General features: G+C 36.2%; 2 protein-coding genes across 4 annotated transcripts; one reads left to right on the top strand and one right to left on the bottom strand.

Moving 5' to 3' along the window:
- Window positions 1-171: 171 nt before the first annotated feature.
- LOC145204542 (eEF1A lysine and N-terminal methyltransferase-like) lies at window positions 172-10,339 on the bottom strand. The gene is made up of 14 exons (XM_080077138.1): window positions 9,986-10,339; window positions 9,404-9,513; window positions 8,993-9,094; window positions 8,610-8,795; window positions 8,225-8,368; window positions 7,754-7,865; window positions 7,555-7,683; window positions 6,902-7,059; window positions 6,119-6,308; window positions 5,732-5,861; window positions 5,203-5,321; window positions 4,330-4,461; window positions 1,785-1,910; window positions 172-942 (listed from the first exon to the last, which is right to left on the bottom strand). The coding sequence occupies exons 1-14, from the start codon at window positions 10,128-10,130 to the stop codon at window positions 650-652; spliced, it is 2,076 nt and encodes a 691-aa protein (XP_079933264.1). The 5' UTR covers window positions 10,131-10,339; the 3' UTR covers window positions 172-649.
- Window positions 10,340-10,460: 121 nt separating this feature from the next.
- On the top strand, window positions 10,461-21,097 carry LOC145204541 (uncharacterized). Of its 3 annotated transcripts, none has more exons than XM_080077135.1 (14): window positions 10,461-10,600; window positions 10,829-10,929; window positions 10,994-11,077; window positions 11,354-11,446; window positions 11,797-12,372; window positions 12,838-12,930; window positions 12,999-13,046; window positions 13,426-13,515; window positions 14,234-14,368; window positions 17,028-17,213; window positions 17,632-17,807; window positions 18,425-18,615; window positions 19,680-19,791; window positions 20,296-21,097. In XM_080077135.1, the coding sequence occupies exons 1-14, from the start codon at window positions 10,560-10,562 to the stop codon at window positions 20,452-20,454; spliced, it is 2,085 nt and encodes a 694-aa protein (XP_079933261.1). In that variant the 5' UTR covers window positions 10,461-10,559; the 3' UTR covers window positions 20,455-21,097. The 3 variants fall into 3 exon arrangements, with proteins under 3 accessions (XP_079933261.1, XP_079933263.1, XP_079933262.1); XM_080077137.1 differs by having other exon boundaries at window positions 10,462-10,600; window positions 11,369-11,446; XM_080077136.1 differs by having other exon boundaries at window positions 10,462-10,600; window positions 11,366-11,446.
- The last annotated feature ends 978 nt before the right edge of the window (window positions 21,098-22,075 follow it).

Below are 22,075 nucleotides of genomic sequence, written 5' to 3'. Positions count from 1 at the left end.
TTGTCAGTAAAACTGCATATGCAATACAGACCAATCTGGTTAATCAGAAATCCATTTAATTGCATCAAAAATCCCAACCAAAGCCATAGGTAATTGCAAAAAAAAGCTTTGCTTATGCATTTAACTGGATTCTTCTGTACTCAAGTAACTTAAAAACACCAATGCACGGACTACAATAAAAATGGCAGTTTAATTTTCAACCCTTCACCGAAGCGCAGAACAAATGTATACACAAAGTTTAACTTACAATGCAATATCATAGCAGTTAGTTATAATATCGCTTAAATTGAGTTTATTTTGCTTGGTGAAAGAACACATAGCAACACAATTGCACTAAGACAGCCACCAAGTTGGAATTAGCTGTCCATTGTTAAAATGTTATGGAGGGCACAATTGGTAGGAGAGTAAGTTTGGTGCACTGTAAATAAATCACGAGTGAGGGGTAAGCGTTGCTGGGACCAGGCAAGGGGAACACTAAAGCCAACCACCCATGTTAGGGAAAGAGGGCAGAACAAGGACATGATATTGATTGCAAATACACAAAATAAAAACAAACTTAGTACTTTTTAATCAGAATTAAAAAATGGCTTATGAATTAAAACAGTTTAGACTGAAACTAATGTCGCGTTGGGTTGTATGTAACATACAGCTAGAAAATTTTAACCACATTTTCAAGGTTGTCACTTAGTTCCAAAGTTTCCTTATGACTTTTTCTAAAACCTTTTTCCCATTGCCGGACAGTTGAAGTCCACTGATCCACAGTATTTTCACCATTTTTATCACTCTGTCCATTCTTGCAAGGTGATTTAAGGCAAATGAGGACTTCATTAAGATCTGGGCTGCATTTTTTGTGGTAGATATCGGTAAAAACTTCACAGATTCTTTCTGTCACATTGTTTTTGGTATTCTGATCGCGTGACAACATGTTCAAAAGGAGACAACCTGTTAAAATAATACAAATTTATTTGGTTTTTCAAATTTCTATGTCCAGGAATCGCACTTTTACCAACGTTTGGAAGAGCTTTATAAATTGCCAGTGGGTCTCTATAAATGTGATATCATGCATGGCAGCAAGAGCTTATACATTATTTGGGTTTTGTTATCTGGTTTCGGGGACAAGTTCTTTCAAAACAGGTGGAATGGGTGCTTAATTGTGAAAATAAGTCATTACCCAATAAAACAAACACATCACATCTTAAACCAGTAGCTTTTAAAGTGGACATCACCAGCTCATTGAAAGCCTCACAACTAGTTGGGAATGCGGTTCGAACAAACATATGGTATATTAATGTGCAACAAGCAATTTTGTCAAATGTTTCTTTAACACAACTACTTCTCACATAAAACCCAATGTTGCCGGTAAAATGGGTTTGTCATAAGTTTCTTCTATTATTACTGAGCTATGTTTGTCTGTTTTATTGTTATCCGGAATAGTCTGCAGGTAAAGCCTTATTGTGTTATGCTGACAATGTGTCCACCTTCGCCCTGTCTGTTTTATAGCAAATCTGTTATCATTTTTTCTTAAGAGAGGCCTAATTTAGTTAATCCATCAGTCACCAATAGGCTGCTCAAAGAAAACATCAGAGGTTAAGACAGGATTAGATCCCACAACCTTGTAACTGTTAGGCCATTGAGCAACCACTCTGCTCTCTTGGAGACTGTTTAAATTACCAGTTGTTGAGACAGGTATTTCGAGAAAACATTTTGAAATTGCTGGTTTAAACAAATATGGTTACCCAAGCATTCACAACAGACATTTTATTAAATTAAATACATGTTTTTACCTTTTTCTTTCAGCACAGCTGCCATGTTTCTTATCATTTTAAGTTCCACAAATGGTTCTGCTGGACACTGCAGACTTTTTGTCTTGTCGTTACAGTTTGCATCAAGAATTAATACATCAAACAGCTCTGAAAATTTTAAAATTACAAGATAAAAGTTAAACGGTGAAAATAACGGCCCCCATCTACAAACGGGTGTAACTGATGTGGCCGTTCATATCACTGATGATGGCATGAGCATTTGCCGAAACGTTTGAAAAACTAGAATGGTGGCTTTCTGATATACTTCCATTTTATATATTCTATACGATATTTACCAATTTACTATACACATCATTTGATCTACACATATGATTGTTTTTGTAAACAAAAACTAATGGGTCCCCACACGCGTGTTTGTGCGGATTTACGGTAAACAAATGTTGCGGTGATTTTTAAATTCTTAAGAACAAATTTTTAGAAAGCGTTAACCCAACAATGAAAAATTTTGTTGTATTTTTTTGCACTATTATTGTCGTATAATTACAAAAGCATTAAAAAAGAACGAAACAAATACTTTCAATTTAATCTCTTGCTTTGACCCAGATATTGTCGTCCAAGGTCGGGTTTTAAACACAATTTTTTTCTAGAAAGCTGTAACAGTTGTGTTACAGACAATTAAAATACGATTTGCTGCAAGTGTATACATAACTTTTCATTTAACTTTGTTTCGCAAAACGAGTTTTTCATTTAACTTTGTTTCGCAAAACGAGTACCATTGACCTGTAGTAACCTTTAGGGTGCACACACCAAACGACTGTTTGACCTTTTGACACCGTTTTCAATAGCACGCCGTCCTTGGTGTTCAACAACACCGTTTGACCTAATTTATATACGCCTTGAGTATTTGATTAAAAAAAAAAAAAAAAACGCTACGTTATGGCGAAAGAAAGTTCTGAACTGTGTTAGTAATACCTACTAATTGACCTTAAGTAACCCGTGGTCATGCAGCGGCCAACCTAACAACGAGCATTTAAAAAACTTTTATCTTGCAAAAAAGTCAAGTTTATTTTTTCATATTTAGTTTGTTTAACAAAGTTTTGCTTGACATTATACGAAACCGAAGCACGCTTATTAGGTTTAAATCGCGTCATATGTGTGAAACCTTTGCCAAAACTGAAAATGTGAGTGATAACTTAATAAAACGACATGCATTGCTGTGCAAAACAGCTGATTTCTAATCACCGAAACGACGTCTCGTAAAACGTCTGTCCGACGTCAAGCTGAGCCCTCCCGCTCTGCCCTATTATTCGTAAACGTACTCTCTTGGGACTTCTGCCTACAGTGTCTTTCTTGACCAAACGAGCGTTAGACACATTTACGTTTCGGGGGTCTGTGGGTGTGTCGCTGGGTCATTCGGGGTCAAACTTCAGGTGGATCAAGTTCAGATTAATATCTAACATATGTCCAAATTTGAATAAATTTGAAGCACTCTTTCTTTACTAAACGACCGTTACAAACCAGCGTTAAAAATTTTACGTTTCGGGGGCCTGTGGGTGAACCGCTGGGTAATTTGGGGTCAAACTTCTGGTTGACCAAGTTTGAATTAATATCTAACATATGTCCAAATTTCAATAAATTTGAAGTACGCTTTCTTCACTAAACGAGCGTTACAGACCAGCGTTAAAAATTTTACGTTTCGGGGGCCTGTGGGTGAACCGCTGGGTAATTTGGGGTCAAACTTCACGTGGACCAAGTTTGGATTAATATCTAACATATGTCCAAATTTGAATAAATTTGAAGCACTCTTTCTTGACCAAACGAGCGTTACAAACCAGCGTTAGACAGAAAAAAGAAAAAAGAAAAAAGAAAAAAGAAAAAAAGAAAAAAAAAATACGGACAAAAACAATATGTGTCCCCTTCAGGGAAGGGGACCCATAATAAAGCATGTCGTTTTTACTAGTGATGCACCGAAGTTTCGGTTGGCCGAAACATTTCGGCCGAAACCGCTGTTTTCCAATATTTCGGTTTCGGCCCGAACTTTTTTGAAAATTCGGCCGAAACCGAACTTTTTTATTGCATGGAATTGAGGCCTTAAAATTTCATTTACGCCCACACGAAACATCATTAATTAACTTTTTGTTGTATCTATGAAATACCAGCCACGTTGTCTGCAAAATATTAGATGTTTAGCAAAGTTTACCCATTGTGAAAGTGATTTTAGTTTGTCAAAATTGAGTTCACTCGCATCAATAACACAAGGTTCAGTCGAAACCATCCACAAAACGGGGATTTTAGGTTCGGCCTGATTCGGCCGAAATTATTCGGCCTCATGGCCGAATATTCGGTTTCGGCCCGAACCTTTTTAGGCGGGTTCGGTGCATCACTAGTTTTTACATCTATTTGGGCCATTATTTTACCATTAAACTTATGAACAAATCCGTATAGTGTTCCAATTCCAAAGATAATACTGTTAATGATAAAAGTTAAAATCTTGGACTCAAGTTTACGATGTATAAAGAAACATCTGAAATGATAACATAATTAAAAAACATTACACCCAAAATACCTGGGTTTTCAGATGTGTTTGAATCTACAAGTTTTTTGAGAAACACGAGTCCGTCTTCAACTTGAATATTTACTCTTGATTTGTAACGATCAGAGCCCAGACCAAACCACTTGGAAGCTACTTCAGCAACGCCTTCATAAAATGGTATGAGTGTTATGCATTAAATCATGATTCACCAATTGTATGCCATTCAGTATTTTGCACTTTATAACTTTTTAATATTGCCCAGCTATTTCTGGCTTGGTTCGCTCATTACAATAGTGGCTATGTCACAGTACACCAGGCCTATTAAAGGCGTTGTACAGAATCAGCTGGTCTCTCAAGCATTCCCACATTGCAAGGCACAGGCTATAAATATCTAGCATGCGGTGGGATTCGAACCCACGACAAAGTCTTTCCGGGACTCGCGCTCTACCAACTGAGCTACACAGGCTCAGTGGAGAAACCGCCGAAAGTCGAATCACAAGCACCAGTGCCTGCCTTGTATGCTGCACATGTCAGCTTCATAGTAGGGGATTGACAGTTCGACCGAATATGTATGCCGTGATCGCTGGTCTGCATCGATGCTTCAGGGCTGATCCCAGTATGAATATGTTCATCTTAATTGTGGCTGTGTGTTTGTTTTTCTGTTTTATTTTTATCGTTGGTGTGCGGCCATCGAATAAATGCGTTATGCTCACAAAGAGTCCGCTATCAAATCTGTCCAACCACCTTTAATTTGATTTTTTGACTAATACAGTTAATGACTTCAAATAGTTCAACCGATCAGGAAACACTGGGTTTGAACAATGTCGCTTAAGTTACACGCTCAGGGAAACACAAGAGAGACAGGATTAGAACTCACAACTGTGTGAAGTTGTGAACTCAACTGACCTGGATCCAGCTCAATAGCAGTGATTTGGCAGTTCTGAAATACATGCAAGAGATGACAGCAAAGGGTGCCTCCTCCAAGACCAATAACCAACACTTTAAATTTGTCATTCAGAGTGCTTCTGTAAGAAAAGATCATAAGTAAATGAATACGCCTGGCTTACTGTACTAAACAATAGAGATAAGCCCAGCTGAGTCACAATCCAAGAACAAAATTGACTGTTTTGTAAAACGTGTTAGATGGTGAAAAAATGCATACTTGCGGGGCCTGTACAGCTTAATACACTGCTGGTGACGTAAGTGGCATTAAAAGCTACAAAACTAGTGTGGATTTAGGAATGTTTGTGACATCACAATGCATCGAGCATTAACATGAGATGCTTGGTGTTTAACCAAACAGAACATTCGCTGTTTTGGCCATCCCTACCAAACAAACTTAAAAGTGAAAATTTCCACAACAAAGTGAGTGGAATTCAATTGTTTTCAAGCCTTAAGACAACATAAGTCCAATCATAAGAGATGTTGTTCTTACATGGTGCTTGCAAGGGTGGCAACAATAATTCGTTGGTAAATTGATGCTAGATGTATTGGGTTTGGAACCATTGCATTTTCATTTGAGGTGCTTTTCTGTTTAGGAGATTTCTTTCCACTCTGTTTAGTGTCTGTTGATAAAGATACTAAACGTTAAGTTGATGATACCTAAAGTTTTGTCTTTTCAATTTTATTTGTAACAAATTTCCCACACAAAGCAAAAAATATATACTCCTGAAGGAAAATTGACCCTGAAACGTATTTAGCATGTCTTACATGTAAAAAAACACGATTATTTTTTTAAATTTAACTTTGCAAAGCAACTAAAACTTTTTAAACCCTTTTTTAAAGCTTAAATTTTGCAAAATAAAACCTGAAAAGGGCTTACAAGGTTTTTTCATGAGTTCAACAACACTTTGGACACAAGTGCCTTGATTTTCGAAGATAAGTTGTCGAAACCATTTGTTTTCATCACCAATATAATCTTCAACAATGAATGACCCACAAAATTTAGACTTGCATCGGTGTCTGACATGCCTTTCACCAATGTTATCTCCGCCAATTGACAAAAATGGGACCTTAATATATATTTACAAGCATAACTGTTTAAAAAATCAACATGGATTGGTTATAATCAGGGTTAAAAACATCCAAAGTTAAAAATAAAGACAGTCAGGAAAAGATTATGAATTTTACCAATTTGAAAACAAACACTTTTCGGAAAAATATTTGTATTTAAGCCACTGATTTTAAATGTAGTTGATTTTCGTTTACAGGGAGGCCACAAGCTGTATTCATGGGGGCATGGATGCTCAATAGAAACATCGACCAAAAGTCAGTGAGCCATTATATTTTATAAAGCGCAAAACTGAGAGCCTGTTTTGCAAATATTTTATTTTATAATTTAATTGGGCATTCACACGGTCCATAAAAGGCTGAGAACCACTGGTATAGAATCAAGGTTTTCATCCGCATTTTACTTTGGTAAAATATTTAATAATCTTGTTTAAAATTTTAATTATTTCATTCCGGCATTTTTTTTAGTTGCAATACCAATTTGTGACAATTTGAAATGACAAATACATTTTCAGTTAACAAGCAAAAACAATACAAGCAGTCATGTAATAGTTTATCAAAAACACCTAAAATTAAACTACTAGAATCACAGTACTTTGTATTCTGTAGGCAGCTTAGCAGGGGCCAGTTCCATTACTCTTGAAGATAATTCAGTCTGAATTCCATTCATACCATCAGCATATACATGATCCCTACTAAGAGCAACAATTGCAAGTCGTTTAAACTTTGCACTTTCAGCTACTTGTTGTCGACCTGTGTACAAATTTAAAAGGTAACCAATGGTCAAAATCTACAATTCAAAAGCAGTACAGATTAAACCAGTCTATCACATAATCGAGTTAGTTACATAAACATAAATCCTAAACAGAGGTAGTTTATTGGAAAATCATCTTACTTGCATAAAAAAGTTGTAAAATATTGGTTAAGCGAACAACCAGATTCATTGCTAAAGTATTATTCTTTTTCACTTAACCATAAGGCTACATCTTGTATTATAAATCTCAAGTAAATTTAAGAGTATTACAATGCCCCATTAAATCCCTTACAATCAAATTTTTTAAAATCAAACTACAATCAAGAATTTTAAAAATTGTCAAAATACATAATTGCCAAAGATTTTCAAGTTCATGTCAGGTGTTCCTACATTTTTTTTAATAAGCATTATCAAAAATGAAGCATATATATATATGCCTTTAAGTTTTTCTATGCAAACCAAATCAAACTCTATTTATATTATAAAGCTCTTACCTTCATGGGTGGCAAATAACCATTCTGTTTCCCTTCCATGAGGAATAATAAAAATACCAAATTTTAGTGAATGCTTAAACGTAGTCAAGTCAATCACATAAATTCGATATCGTGGGATGTTTACTTGTTCTGTATAAAAATATCACATTGGACACATCGGAAAAAAATGGCACAAAAAGTAAATAAACCTTATACGTACCGCTTGTAAATAATTCAATGGGTGGCATGTCATCTTTTGCGTCATTGCTTGCTAATGTATTGCGAATCATGGCATAATATTGTTGTGCTTTGATGAAGTCTGCAACCTCATCCTACAAGAAATAATTGTCATGTTTTTATTATGTGACAAACGACAAGATATCAAATAGCATTTTTTGGAATCAAATTCATCAAATTATTATTTGAAAAAACAACAAGATTATAACTTAAAAAAGAATAACTCAATGCTTCATAACACACAAACTTAAAACAACAGCTGTTCTTATCAATATGATCTCTAATGTTTTGTAAACAAATATATCAATCAAATAATGCTAAGCAAAAATTTGTGTTTCAAATATTTGAAAAATAAAAGTGCAATTCTAGTTTTGGTCCAATGAAATTATTACGTTATCTTTAGCAAGCTATTATTTAGCAAAACTTCTCTTCTTTAGTGTTAGCAGTTGAATACCTCTGAACTTAACCTGGTAGGTTTGACACTGTCTTCCAAACAAACTTCCAAAATCTTCATAGGCATCTTTTGGAACTTTGTAAAAATGAATGCAAACACTGGCATCTTATTGCTAACGTCATCTGTACTGCTATCAGTCCAAACCTGTGTCACAAAAAGCAATAAATAAACGTCATACACATCTTTTGTTTTATTGTGACATTTTTCAAATGATAGTTTTTAACTGATGTTTTTTATCAGTGTCAGTAACAAAAATGACTATATCACCTCAGTATTACATAGTTGTCTTTGTCGTAATTATTCAATGTTTAAATACACAACTGTTTCAGAATATGACATAATACAAAAAATTAATTGATTATAACAGTACAACCACCAATCTTACTTTATGAATTCTAACCAACCAATTCCTGCTTGGAAAATAGTCCAGCATTTTTTTCATGATGTGATCCTGAGCCAATGAAATACAAATGTATCGACCCGCATTTTTTAGGACTCGTCCTATTTCTTCGAACATCTCATCAATCTGTTTGCTCATCTCATCCCCACTCATCATGGCATCCAGTGTCCCCTGAAAAGTCATCATTGCAAAGTGTTTATATGTTTTATTATAGGTTATGCTCACAATTGTGGAGTTGGCGACTCTAATCAAGTTTAACCTTGGCCTCTATGGCTTGCTATGTGCCTGCTGAAATTGGTCTTGAACGCGAACTTATAGGTCTTTTGCAGACTAAGCTAATGTTGCATTTAGATTTATTTATACAGTACCTTGTCAATCACTACACTAAAGCTTTCATTTTCAAACTGCATCTTGGTGATGTCCATTTCAAGCCAATGCATTTGATCTCTTCCCTTGTTGCGATCTTGCATCTGCAACACAAACATAAGGGCAGGTTAGGAATGTTATTACTATGAACTGTAAGTTGTTAAAACACAGTCCAATAGTACAAATGGTCAAAATGTTGCCAAATGTATTTTTTAAACAACACTAATAGCATGCCCTTAACAAGTTACTATCCCAAACAATAGAACAAACTTAACACAACCCTAAAACATACTATTTTTGATATTTCACTGGAACCAAATAAAATTGCCATTTTAGGTTTGTTTTTATACTGCATGCAATTTATGCACATATATTGTTGAAAACATTTATATATATTGTTCAAAATATTTTACCTGCTTGATAACTGTTTTGCTGATATCAATGTTGGTAATTTTCTGACATCCAGTATCGTACATTTGTTCACTGAGGTTTGAGTTTCCACAACCAACAACCAGAACATCATCTAAAAAAATACGTATTTCTACTTTAAATCCAAATAACAATGATATTGTTTAAACTCAGTGGTGGGATTCAAATTTTTTTCAGCCTGTTCTACCACAAAAGTCAGATTTTTCATCCGGTTGAGTTACAAAAAGTCCATTGACAGTACAACCAGTAATGCTATCTGGTTCGCTGATGTCATAAAATTTCATGAGACGGTTCTATAGAACCGGTGCCAATCGGCTGAATCCCACCACCGTTTAAACTTATTTCTTACTTTTAAGTACAAAAAGCAACCATTTTTCACCCCTAATTATATACAGACAAATACAGTTTGTAAACCACAACACCTGAAATCAAAAATATGAGTTTTATTTAAAAGTAATAGTTCAGTGCCAAACGACTGATTATAACAAAAAAGTGTGAATTTTATTTGGTGGCAACAAAACAATTTTAAGCCTGCAAAAAGGTCTTCAACACTTTAAGTAACATACCTTTTGGCTTGACATATCTGTTTAATATTCCACACAGTTCGAAGTAATTTCCATACCACTCAAAGGAATTGACTCTCTTTTTAAAGAATGTTTCCCAGTAGTTAACACTGCTGAAATCCGAGTGGTATTTAGGAAGCAAGTTCATATTTCTTTAAGAAAACTTCAAGTTTCTTCCAAAAATAACTTAAATTGTTTACATGAACGTCATCAAACAATCACACGTGGTTTGTATTTTTGAACTTTGTTGTATTTTGTACTACGTTGAAGTACAGCTTTAAAACGCACCAACTTTGAAGTGTATTTGCCCAAATTTATTACAATTAGTCTAGAATGAACAAAAACACTTTATTATTATGGTTAGGCTTCAATTTTCGAGCAGAGTATACCAATTTACAAAACAAAAAATATTTTTTTAACCCATTTCGCTACAACGAAATAATGTACCTGGGACTTTCCCTTAATGGGACCCCTGCTAAAAAATCTGGAGTTTTTTACCGCTTGTTTTGTATCTAAGAAAATCGTTTCAACTGTGTTTTAATTCTGAACTGCTTTCAAGTCCAACCCGAAAGAAATTATGAATTTTTCGTTTGGCGCCAAAACAACAGGTGGCTTCAGGTAATTATCAGTAAAATTTTGCCGAAAAGACTGCAGTTATTGTTAACATACCATAAAAGTGCCATTTTGACAAAAAAGTACATGGACTACAAATTAAAATATTGCATAAGTATCTAATAATGAACTTGTGAATAATATATATTTACTTGTAGCTTTTATATCGTTAGTTCGTATAAAACTGATTTTTGTTTGTAAAATTTCAACATTTGTTACTATTTATTAATTTAGTTTTGGAAGCAATACAGCATCCACAGCTGGTTCTAGCTTTAGCTTTGGTGCTGCACAACCTGCAAGTTCTGCACCAGCATCCAGTGGTTTTGCAGTCGGAGGTATTGTGTCTTTTTCTTATTTACATGGTTGTTTGCAGTTTTTACAACCAGCAATTTTGTGCAGGTCAAACAACAGCAGCAAGTTCAGGATTTGGAACTCAGCAATTGTCTTTTAATTCTCAGGCCGCTCCATCAACTGGTTTTGGAGGTTAGTGTAACAATATGCATGTTAAAATAACAATTTAGCGTAAAATCACTTTGTCTTGGTGTCACTATTGTAAGCAATAAGATTCTGTCTGTATAAGCAAATGTTTGCATCATTTAGTTGCACTGTACAGAATGTTATATTAAAGATAATATGCAAAATATCTGGTAAATTTAGAGTTTGATCAGACATTTCTGACTAAAATGTGGATTTAGCCACTTTAACTGTTAAGGATGTTCAAAATAAAATGACTATTTACTTTGCTTTGTATTACTTCAGTTTGCTCTGTAGTAGGCCTCAGCAAACCAAGTTCTACTCCAGTTGTAAATTCAGCAGCTCCTGGCGGTTTTGCATTTGGGTCTGGCACTCCAGGTACTTTCACATAGTATATATATAGTAAGAATTGATCAGTATAAACATGCTACTATGAAGCTGACATGTGCAGCATACAAGGCAGGCAACGACGCTTGTGATTTAACTTACGGCAGATTTTCTACTGAGCCTGCGTAGCTCAGTTGGTAGAGCGCGAGTCTTGGAGCCTACGCCTTGCTATATAGTGGTAAATGCCTGGTGACTGGCTAATTCAATATGGCACCTTTAATGGGCCTAGCGTACTGTGAGCAGCAAGTGAAAATTCAATTTTAAAAATTTAATCAGGGATACAGAAATCTCTGTGTCAACCTTTCACAAAATTAGATTTACCAATAATTATGTTGTTTTAGCACAATCTACTGCCCCAGGTTCGGGTTTTTCACTTGGAAATGCTCAACAAACGTCTGTTCAACAGTCTGGTTTCTCATTTCCACAATCAACAGCTGCAGCTACAACTGCTAGCTCCTTCGGTTTCGGTGCAGCTAAGCCTGGTTTCGGAACCACGCCAGCAGCATCCACAGCTGCACCGGGATTCGGCTTTGGAGCTACAACTCCTAGCCTTGCAACAGGTTTTGGTTCAGCAGCAAAGACCCCAGCATCTGCATTCAGCTTGAACAGTTCAACAAGTGCTGTTGCGTCTTCAGCTCCTGGTAGCTTTAGTTTTGGAGCCGCAGCAAGCACTCCTGCACAGGCCAAGCCAATCGGTGTTGCCTTTGGAACTGCGGCAACAACAGCACAGTCTGCTGGATTTTCACTGAATACAGCCACTACATCAGCTGCCCCACCTGCCTTTGGAAGTCTCGGTCAAACTTCAGCTTCTGGTGGTTTGTCGTTTGGAACACCAGCTAAAAACCCACCAGCATTTGGCTCAACTCCTGCTGAAACTACAAAAACTGGCGGATTTGGATTACCTGCCACTGCAGCAAGTAAGCTAACATTCTATCTTAGTTATTAGCATGTCAATTAGTTCTGAATCTAGTACATATATTTACTAGGGTTTAAACGGAGCATTCAAACTTGTTTGTTTGGTCAAATTAGTACAATTCATGCCCACATATTTGTGTACAAAATTGGTTTGTACTATTTGAACCAAATTATTGCAAATTAGAGATAGACCAGTATGTTTGTAAGGCGGATACTGGTACATAATGGGACCAATATATAACTAATATTAAAAGCTGATGCCGTATTTGCAAAAATGCCAAACATTTATATCTTTATGCGAAAACTTTTGCTTAAAATGCGAAAATTAGGTGATTGTGTGACATAGTACGACTACGAAACAAATGTAGTTTAAATGGGCATGCTTTGGCATATGAATAAAGATACATAACCTTGTAAAAATGGATTTAACGAAAGGTTTTTGCTTTTGATATCATGTGTTATTTCAGCTGCTTCAGGAGGATTCAGTTTGGGAGGTGCTACTTCTACATCCACAGGCACTGGATTCAAGTTGGGTGGCTTACTAGCGTCTTCCAGTGGAGGTATATATTTGTCGTACAGAAACATCTGTTTTCAAAATATCAAACATTTTGTTTTTAATTGGTTCTAGTTTCAACGGCAACTACAACAACTGCTACATCTGCGTTTGGTGGCTCAGGTCAGGTTCATGTAATATATTTTTTATATTTTTAACTAAAATATTTTAACAAACTATTGATATCAGTGTATCATAATATACAAAAATGCCCTATTTTAGCAATGTTTAAATACATTGTAACGTATAATTATTTTTTTTAATTTAACATGACAATTTTCAAAAGTCCCGAAGCCAGTAATAACTACACAGTAATGACATGTTCTTTCAAATATAGTTGAACTCAACCATTAGGATTTTTGGTTGCGTTTTGACCATCACATTTACATGTAATAATTTTTTTTTAATTCTATAAAAGCACAGTCCATTTTTCTTGTCTTTGAATTGTTAGTGTTGTCACACATCTGGTGAAAACTAGTAACATGACTGACTGTTTTTGTAGGTTTCAAGCTAGGTGGAACGAGTCTTACTTCACAAACATTAGGCACACCAGCTCAAACTACAACAACCAGCGCAGCTCCTACTCTTGGAGGTACCTATTATTTTTTTTAACCAAACAGAAAAACATGCATTGCAATTGCTTAGTGAGTTTTAACTGCCTGTAAAACTTTCAACTGTGTGCTAACGACAAAAAATCTTACTTATCATCAAGGTTTTCAATATTTTACATATGTTGTATATTTTTTGCTACATTGTTTTGTTATTTTTATATATTTACTAAGCGAAATATAATAAACTTTACTATGAAACTAATATTATCAATTTGGTCTTGTTTCTAAGCGTGTTGCGTATAGTCAATAGTGATGGGACGATACCAGGTTTTGAAGCGAGTACCGATACCGAGTACGAGTACCACATGTATATACCTTCGATACCGAGTACGATTACCGAGTACTTAGGTGTAGTGTTGTACTTAGTTGTATATCACTGGCTAATTTATCTGCCATGGTCGGGGTACAGGCGTGCACACACACATGCCGAAAAATGTAATCTCCACGTGATAGCGAAAAAGATATACGTAAACTGGCAGAACTTTTTTCCAATTTTGTGCTGTCCGAAGCAAATATTGGCATAAAGTTGCCCGTATTCTTATGGTGTAAATCGGCCTTTGGTACTCGCACGTTGGTATCGAAAACTGAGGCAAAATATTTCGATACCGAGTACGAGTATCGATACCACTGAAATCGTTCGATACCGAGTACCGGGTACCCGTCCCATCACTAATAGTCAAACCAAATGTTTTAACACAGGTCTTTTAAACACTGGATCAAGCTCACTAGCTCCATCTGCTGGTGGATTTAGTTTGAATAAACCAACTCCAGCACCCGCGGTCCCGTCCACAGGTCCAACTGCAGTTTCAGCATCATCAAGTCTTCCTACTCTACGTACATTAACCCTTTAATATATTTGCATTTGGTTCGTGTTCTGGAAAATCACTAGAGACAATAGCTGTAATTTTGTGGTTTGTTTGTTAAATTTTTGATCTTGGGGGGTGGTACAAAACTTGAATATTTTATATTCACTACGAGCCCACCTACAAACGGTATCCTTCGTAGTATGAAACTGTTACTTTACTAAAACTATGTGCTGAATTATGTGGCTGGACAAAAGTTTACCACAGTTTAAATTATTATGGGTCCCCTTCCCTGAAGGGGACACATATTGTTTTTGTCTATATTTTTTTTTTCTTTTTTTCTTTTTTCTTTTTTTCTTTTTTCTTTTTTCTTTTTTTCTTTCTAACGCAGATTTGTTCCCACGTTTTGGTCAACAAAGAATGGTTCAATCTTTTTCAAATTTACACACATTGTAGATATTGGTCTAAAGATGGTCCATGTAAATTTTGACCCCGTTTGATCCCTCGGTTCACCCACAGCCCCCCAAAACGTGAAATTTTTAGCGCGGCTATTGTTCCCACGTTTTGGTCAAGAAAGAATGGTTCAAACTTTTTCAAATTTACACACATTACAGATATTGGTCTAAAGATGGTCCATGTTAATTTTGACCCCGTATGACCCAGAGGTTCACCCACAGGCCCCCGAAACGTAAATGTGTCTAACGCTCGTTTGGTCAAGAAAGACACTGTAGGCAGAAGTACCAAGAGAGTAACTCACTGGTTTACGATAGCGGGAGGGCTCAGCTTGACGTCGGACAGATGTTTTACGAGACGTCGTTTCAGTGATTAGCAATCAGCTGTTTTGCACAGCAATGCTATTTCGTTTTATTAAGTTATCACTCACATTTTTAGTTTTGGCGAAGGTTTTACACCTATGACGTGATTTAAACCTAATAACCATGCTTCGGTTTTGTATATGTCAAGAAAAACTTTGTTAATCAAAGTTAAGATGAAAAAATTAACTTGACTTTATTGCCAAATAAATATTTTTTAAATGCTCGTTGTCAGGTTGGCCGCCGCATGATCACGGGTTACTTAAGGTCAACTAGTCGGTATTACAAATACAGCTCAGAACTTTCTTCATAACTTAGCGTTTTTTTGACATTTAATTTAGGAGTCAATACTCAAGGCATGTATAAAATAGGCTTAACAGTATTGTTGAACACGAATGACGGCGAGCTTTTGAAAACGGTGTCAAAAGGTCAAACAGTCGTTTGGCGTGTGCACCCTGAGAGGTTACTACAGGTCAATGGTACTCGTTTTGCAAAACAAAGTTAAATGAAAAACAATTTGTTATGTATACACTTGTAGCAAGTTGCTTTTTAATTTAAAATCTCTGCAAAACAACTGTTACAGCTTTCTAAAAAAAATGTGTTCAAAACCCGACCTTGGAGGACTATATCAGGGTCAAAGCAAGAGATTAGATTTAAGTCTTTGTTACGTTTTTTTAATGTTTTTGTAATTACATGACAATAATAGTGCAAAAAGAATACGAACAATTTTTGTTGTTGTTGGGTTAATGCTTTCTAAAAATTTGTCCTTAAGAATCTAAAAATCACCGCAACATTTGTTTACTGTAAATCCGCACAAACGCGCGTGTGGGGACCCATTAGTTTTTGTTTACAAAAACAATCATATGTGTAGATCAAATGATGTGTATAGTAAATTGGTAAATATCGTTTAGAATATATAAAATGGAAGTATATCAGAAAGCCACTCTTCTAGTTATCAACAACTTTAATTCGTTAAATCATTATTGATAAAGTAGATGAGTAAACCAAGAAGCTTGACTGCTATAGAGCTTTATTAGTAAATGGGTACATAAGTGTTTTAAAAATTACTTTAACACAGGGGTCACCAAACTACGGTCCGCGGGCCGGATCTGGCCCTCGAGGTTATTTCATCCGGCCCGCGAACACTTTTTTGGTTTGCCAAATCGTATTGACAACTTTGTAGCATTAAAAAATTAATCTACTACTTAAAAAAGTTTTCCTGTTGCAATGTGTAGAATTGATATTACCTAGTCGCATAGGATTATAACGCCCAGGATTGATTCAATACCAGTTTGGTACGTCACAGACATGACCGCAAGTGTTAATTGTGCGCAAACAATTCCCTTCTTTTGTTACTTGTGACGTCACATACGCGCATTGATCTAGAGACGAGACTTACTGTACAAGCTAACAGTCGCATCACCAGATTTTTAATGGGATTGTAGAAAGACCATATCTCGGCGCCTTATAAAATTCGCACCGTGGGCTAAGTTTGGAAAGACGGCGCTAGGGAATGTGAACTATCAGCCCGCAGTGAAAAAAGTTTGGTGACCCCTGCTTTAACAGATAATAACAGCAAAGATTGTTAAAAACATTGCCGTAAATTGACCTAATAAACAAAAGCTCTTTTTTGCTCCAAGTATTTTAAACTTAAAATTAGAATCATTCAGCTTAGTGCTTGGTGTATGAAGACTATAATGAACCTTATGGCAGTAGATTTAAGTTCACGATAAACATTTTACTATTTAGACATGCATGTATTTTTCATGAACTTTTTTGATCAAGATTTTTTTACAATTTAAAAAGCTTCTTGGAATTGTATCTTAAGACCTCTATACGTGAAATCAACATTCTTACCTTCTATTAACTCCAAACTAGGTACAGCAACTGCGCAGACTACTGCATCCACTGGTTTTCAACTTGGTGGTTCATCTGGTCTTAAACTACCGACAGCCGCTTCAGCTTCAACGAGTGGCAGCAAAGCCGGTGATCTAGTTGTGCCAAGTGGATTTAAGTTGAACACAGGAAGCACGACAACAACAGCTGCAACAACAGCAACAGCAGGTAAAATGATGATTTTAATTAAAAATGTGAAAACCTTTGTCAGCTAAATCAATTTGTGCTGTGTTAACTATTACCATCAATCAGGGGTCGGCAACCTTTTAGCGAGACATGCCAATTTTCTTGTTGTTTTCTTGAGGTAATGACTTCACATGCCAACATTTTTCTGCCTAATAGTGGTTTGAGCCAGCTAACATCAATACAAAATAAAAGGAAGACAGATTTGTGCATGTATTCTGAAATTTGAGACTATTAAACAGTCCATAACAGACATGTGTTTAAAGTTGATATCATTATTGGCGGCGTTTTTTTTGTTTTTTATCCGATAGATAAACCTAATAGAAAAGCCACACTTATATCTAATAGCTAAATTTTGATTTTTCCATTTTTGTGTGTTTTGAGGTCTTATTTTTCACTTTAGCAAGCAGCGCCAGTACTATCAGTACAACTGCCCAAACTCCATCACTCCGATACAAAGACCTAGAAACGAAGATTAACAAATGGACATCAGAGCTGCAACAACAAGAACAACTTTTTCTTACACAAGCTACACAAGTTAATGCTTGGAACAAATTCCTGATTGATAATTCTGAAAAGGTAAAAGTAAAGGTTTGCGCCTAAGATCTGCATAAGTTACAACTGGTTTAAATGACTTTTTTACTTTGACAATAGAAAAAAGTTGATCCGTATCAAATTGGAGCCTTTTTTCACATTGAAGATACATTTGTCTGATGGGTACATCAAATTATTAAAAAAAGTGTTTAGTAGTTCTCTCATAGTATCACTTTTTGCTCATTATAATCAATTTTTTGCTTGCAAGCAGTTTTCTTGTGTTCACTGTTCACAAGTTTGTAATTCTAATCTTGTCTCTGCCATAAGTGTTTCCCTGAGCGAGAAACTTCAAGCAGCATTGGTTTAACCCAGTGAACCCTAAGGGCTGAACAAAATTGAAGTTACCAATTCCTAAAGTCCAAAAAAAATTAAAAAATGAATTAACTGACTTGCAATAAAAACATGCAGCTCAATGGCAGACTTATTGTAAGCATAACACATTCAGACGTTGCCCATCCAACAAGGACAAAAGTGAAATAAAACAAGCAAACAAAAATACGGTGAAGACTTAATTTCACCAATCCCCATTTAAAAACCATTACCCAAACTTGCATCCATTTGCCCACAAAGCCAAAACCATTTTTGTTGTGTTTATTTCACAGATTACTTTGCTTAACAACGATTTCGAGCGCGTACAATGCGACCAGGAGAGATTAAAACAGGAGTTGGATTTTGTAAAGACGCAACAGCAAGAGGTGCAAGATCTACTTCGTCCTCTTGAGGAGGCGACACGTCAGCAGCTAGCATCCACTTCTATACATACTCATCACGCTGACATGGAGAGGGAAAGAACGTACGTCATACTAGGATATACTGAAAGTGGAATGGTTCCATACAGAACTACAAGGGCTACTTTAAAATAGATAATCTTGTAATGAAATGATATTACGCCAGGCTCATTGAGGGCGCCATACTAGGGTTTCTCAAATTTGCCACTTTGGCTTATCCCGGGATTCCGGGACAAAAACAACCTCAATCCCGGGATATCCCGGGATTTTATTCGATTTTTGTTAAATTTATAATATTAGTTTGTTTGTTTCATTTTTATTTCTAGTGGGCCGGCAAAGCATCAATGCAATATGTTCAGAAGGCCACCGTAGAGCAGCCTGTTATTTTCTAAGTTAATTGAATATTTTTTTAAGTTGAAATCAGTTTTCAAATTAGTCAGTTGGTAAGTCCAATTTAGTTCAACCCATCAGGTTCCAGCTACTGAGATAGGATTAGAACCCACAACCTTGTGACATACGTCGATGGCGCTATAACCACACCGCCGTCTTGGGATTTTACAAATTGCCAGATTTTTACCAACTGGAGAGCTATAGCGCGAATTTGACTAACTGGGTTCTATAACGTGGGTTCTAACACTGTTGTAATGTTCGCAACAGCAGAACTATTTATCATTCCTGTTTGAATTGTTGCAAGAAACCTCGGTGAACACTTTAATTCACGGAAACCCAGTGTTCACGGAAAGAAAAAATCCCGGGATAGAATTTTTTGCTAAAATTGTCCGGGATTCCCGGGATCCCGGGAGAGAAACCCTACGCCATACCGAATCAGTCGGTTATAAGCATTCACCACCATATGGCATGGCATAGGCTTGAAATTGTAGCCGGCGGTGGGATTCGAACCCACGACAGGAGTCTTTCCGGCACTCGTGCTCCCCCAACTGAAATACACAAGCTTAGTGGACAGCCCGTCGAAAGTCGAATCACAAGCACCGTTGCCTGCCTGGTATTCTGCACATGTCAGCTTCGGAAACTGGCTTCTAAACGTCTCTGTTTTAGACATGAGAAACACATATGTTAAAAATGTGCCATACACTAAAAGTAAATGAAAAGCAACTGTTTTTTTTTTCAGATATAACCTTGCTGAAAATGTGGATGGACAGTTGAAACGGATGGTGCAGGATTTGCGAGAAGTTATCGACCATGTAAACGCGAGTAGCACTCCATCTGATGCTACTGACCCGGTAAGTGTTGTATTAAAGCATATTCGTTGCAGTATAGTTTCCAATAATCCAAACTATTCATATCCCCCCTTTTAGTAGTCTAAGGTTTGACTGTCTTGGAATATATGAAGCAAATGTAACACTTCACTGAGTTGAGTTAAGTTTATTTCGAATGGTAAACTACAACATTGCAACACAATAACAAAACGAAGAGCTTAAATATTTAACTTAAAATAATGTTTAGAATTTACTACAACCACGCATAAAACCACGATTAAACCGATTTCAGTTAAAAATTTCACCTAATTGCGACAAAACTTGAGGTACAAATGATTTGAGCTTTGACTAATCGAAAACGGTTAATCCTGATTTTGATCCAATCTTTACTAATTTTTGGTCCAAACGGGTCCGGATTAACCGAGGTTAACTGTACTTCACCTACATTATCGTAGGTATAATCTTAGCAATAAGAGGCAATTTGTGACAAGTTAAAAATGCATCATAAATATTTTTTTTTGCTTTTAGGTGAACCAAATTTCGAAGATCCTCTCCGCTCACATGGACTCGCTGCAGTGGCTTGACACGAACTCTGTCGCCCTCCAGCGGAAACTCGACGAGCTCACCAAGCAAGTTACGACACGCAAGGTGGAGCAAGAGAGCCGGTTAAGATTGGCTTTTGACTGAAAAAAACTTTCGAAGTCACACCTTGTTGGCTAAAAGAAATACATATCACTGCCACGATATTGAACCTTTAATTAGGTTCCAAACTTTTCTGTCAATGCTGTAATACATAGTGTTACCCATGTTATGAAGTCCATTGTCTACCTTGGCTAAGATTTGGATTCCATAGGCACTGATTCTTCACTATTTTAGCTATTTTTAGCTTAAACTTCCATGTTTCATAGCAGCCTGGTTGGTTACTCAATAAGTTTCACCGAAAATGCATTTGGTGTTAGTTCGTAACCGTGTAAAATTTAAAAGTCATAAATGAATGTGAACTCTTAACCCACCGAACACTCTCTCACTCCAACACGAGTTCATAATGTGTTTCAACACTCAAAAGCTCTCTTTACGTTGTCCATTAAATGTAACAGGTCATAATATTTTTTCCTGATTTTTTATACGATTAGTGTAAGAGGTTCATGGCAAGGCTTACCTATAGTATTGACCATTTTCCTAGTTTCTGTTTCGTTTGCATCTGAAAGTGGAGAAATTTGATTATAACGAGCGTAAAAAATGGGTTGCACGACTCTTTTGAGGTTGTCCATACGTTTTGTTCAATTTCTTTTTTGTACAGAAACAAATACATTTGCGAAATAGCACCCTATACTTTTGCATGTTTTATCTGCTAGTGGGCGCTACTGAGTAAATAATGACGGCTTGGCACATGTTTCTGATAAAAGTTTAATTAGTCCGGACAATTAGTACAGAATGGACAAGCCCAATAATTTCTCTTTATAATCAATGGTATTATTTTGGTTGCTTTACTTGTGAAATTAGCTTTGTTTAAAAGACGGTAATGTCAACAAAATGCACGTGAAATGGTAATCCTGTTTTTGAACCATTCTTATTTTATATACGGACTTTGCTTTTGCTATATTTCGTAAAATCACATTAAAAACAATTTTTAATAGGTTTTTGAAAGCCTAGTACATGACATTCCCAAATTTTTTTTACCATTTCAATTTTATCACAAGCTGAGCTAAATATAGTCAACACAACAAATGAACTCTGAAAATTTTAGTGACCCACACACCAGGATATATTGCTGGGAATGTTAGCACACACGTACAACCACAGGTTTTAAAGCATCCTAAATCAAGGCAGCTATGAGTCAGCCACACAAACTCACATGATTTACACTCAATGTTTTGACCTGAGCACACTGACGCTAATGCAATTAGTTTGGAGACCGATATAACCGAATATGTTGGCGTGATTTACTGATTAAGGCTCCTTATGTACACAATGATCCGTGATTGCGACTCTTTTTTTGAGTAGGGAGCTAGAACAAGAAAGACATTCTTAGTCAGTGCTGTGTCGCGCCGTGGTCCTTGTGTTTGTGAAGTAAGCTACTAATTAAGCAAAAGGTAAATATTACAAAGGTCACAAATTGTCGACTACCTTTTTCGGTTTGCAACAAACACTCAAATTGGCAAAGTTATAAAAAGCTTTCATCGTTCGCAAAACTTTCCACTATATTTTTTTCTGCTCCGTATTCTGAACTGCGTTGCATGCGGCCGTGTCTTACAGAGGTTATTTGACTGATACGCCAGGAGTGTATTTAATAGTGGACCATAGTGCT

Source organism: Phallusia mammillata, chromosome 8, assembly GCF_965637545.1.
Source record: "Phallusia mammillata chromosome 8, kaPhaMamm4.hap1.1, whole genome shotgun sequence".
NCBI lineage: Eukaryota > Metazoa > Chordata > Ascidiacea > Phlebobranchia > Ascidiidae > Phallusia > Phallusia mammillata.
Note: the sequence above shows the minus strand (reverse complement) of the source record. Positions and strands in the feature narration are given on the sequence as shown.

Coding starts and splice junctions, on each gene's coding strand:
- LOC145204542 (XM_080077138.1), bottom strand. CDS start 10,130: ATGAACTTGCTTCCTAAATACCACTCGGATTTCAGCAGTGTTAACTAC. Junction 9,095..9,403: donor GCAAAACAGTTATCAAGCAG/GTAAAATATTTT, acceptor TTTGTGTTGCAG/ATGCAAGATCGCAACAAGGG. Junction 1,911..4,329: donor AAACACATCTGAAAACCCAG/GTATTTTGGGTG, acceptor TAAAATTTTCAG/AGCTGTTTGATGTATTAATT.
- LOC145204541 (XM_080077135.1), top strand. CDS start 10,560: ATGAATTTTTCGTTTGGCGCCAAAACAACAGGTGGCTTCAG. Junction 12,931..12,998: donor ACTAGCGTCTTCCAGTGGAG/GTATATATTTGT, acceptor AATTGGTTCTAG/TTTCAACGGCAACTACAACA. Junction 17,214..17,631: donor TGCAACAACAGCAACAGCAG/GTAAAATGATGA, acceptor TTTTCACTTTAG/CAAGCAGCGCCAGTACTATC.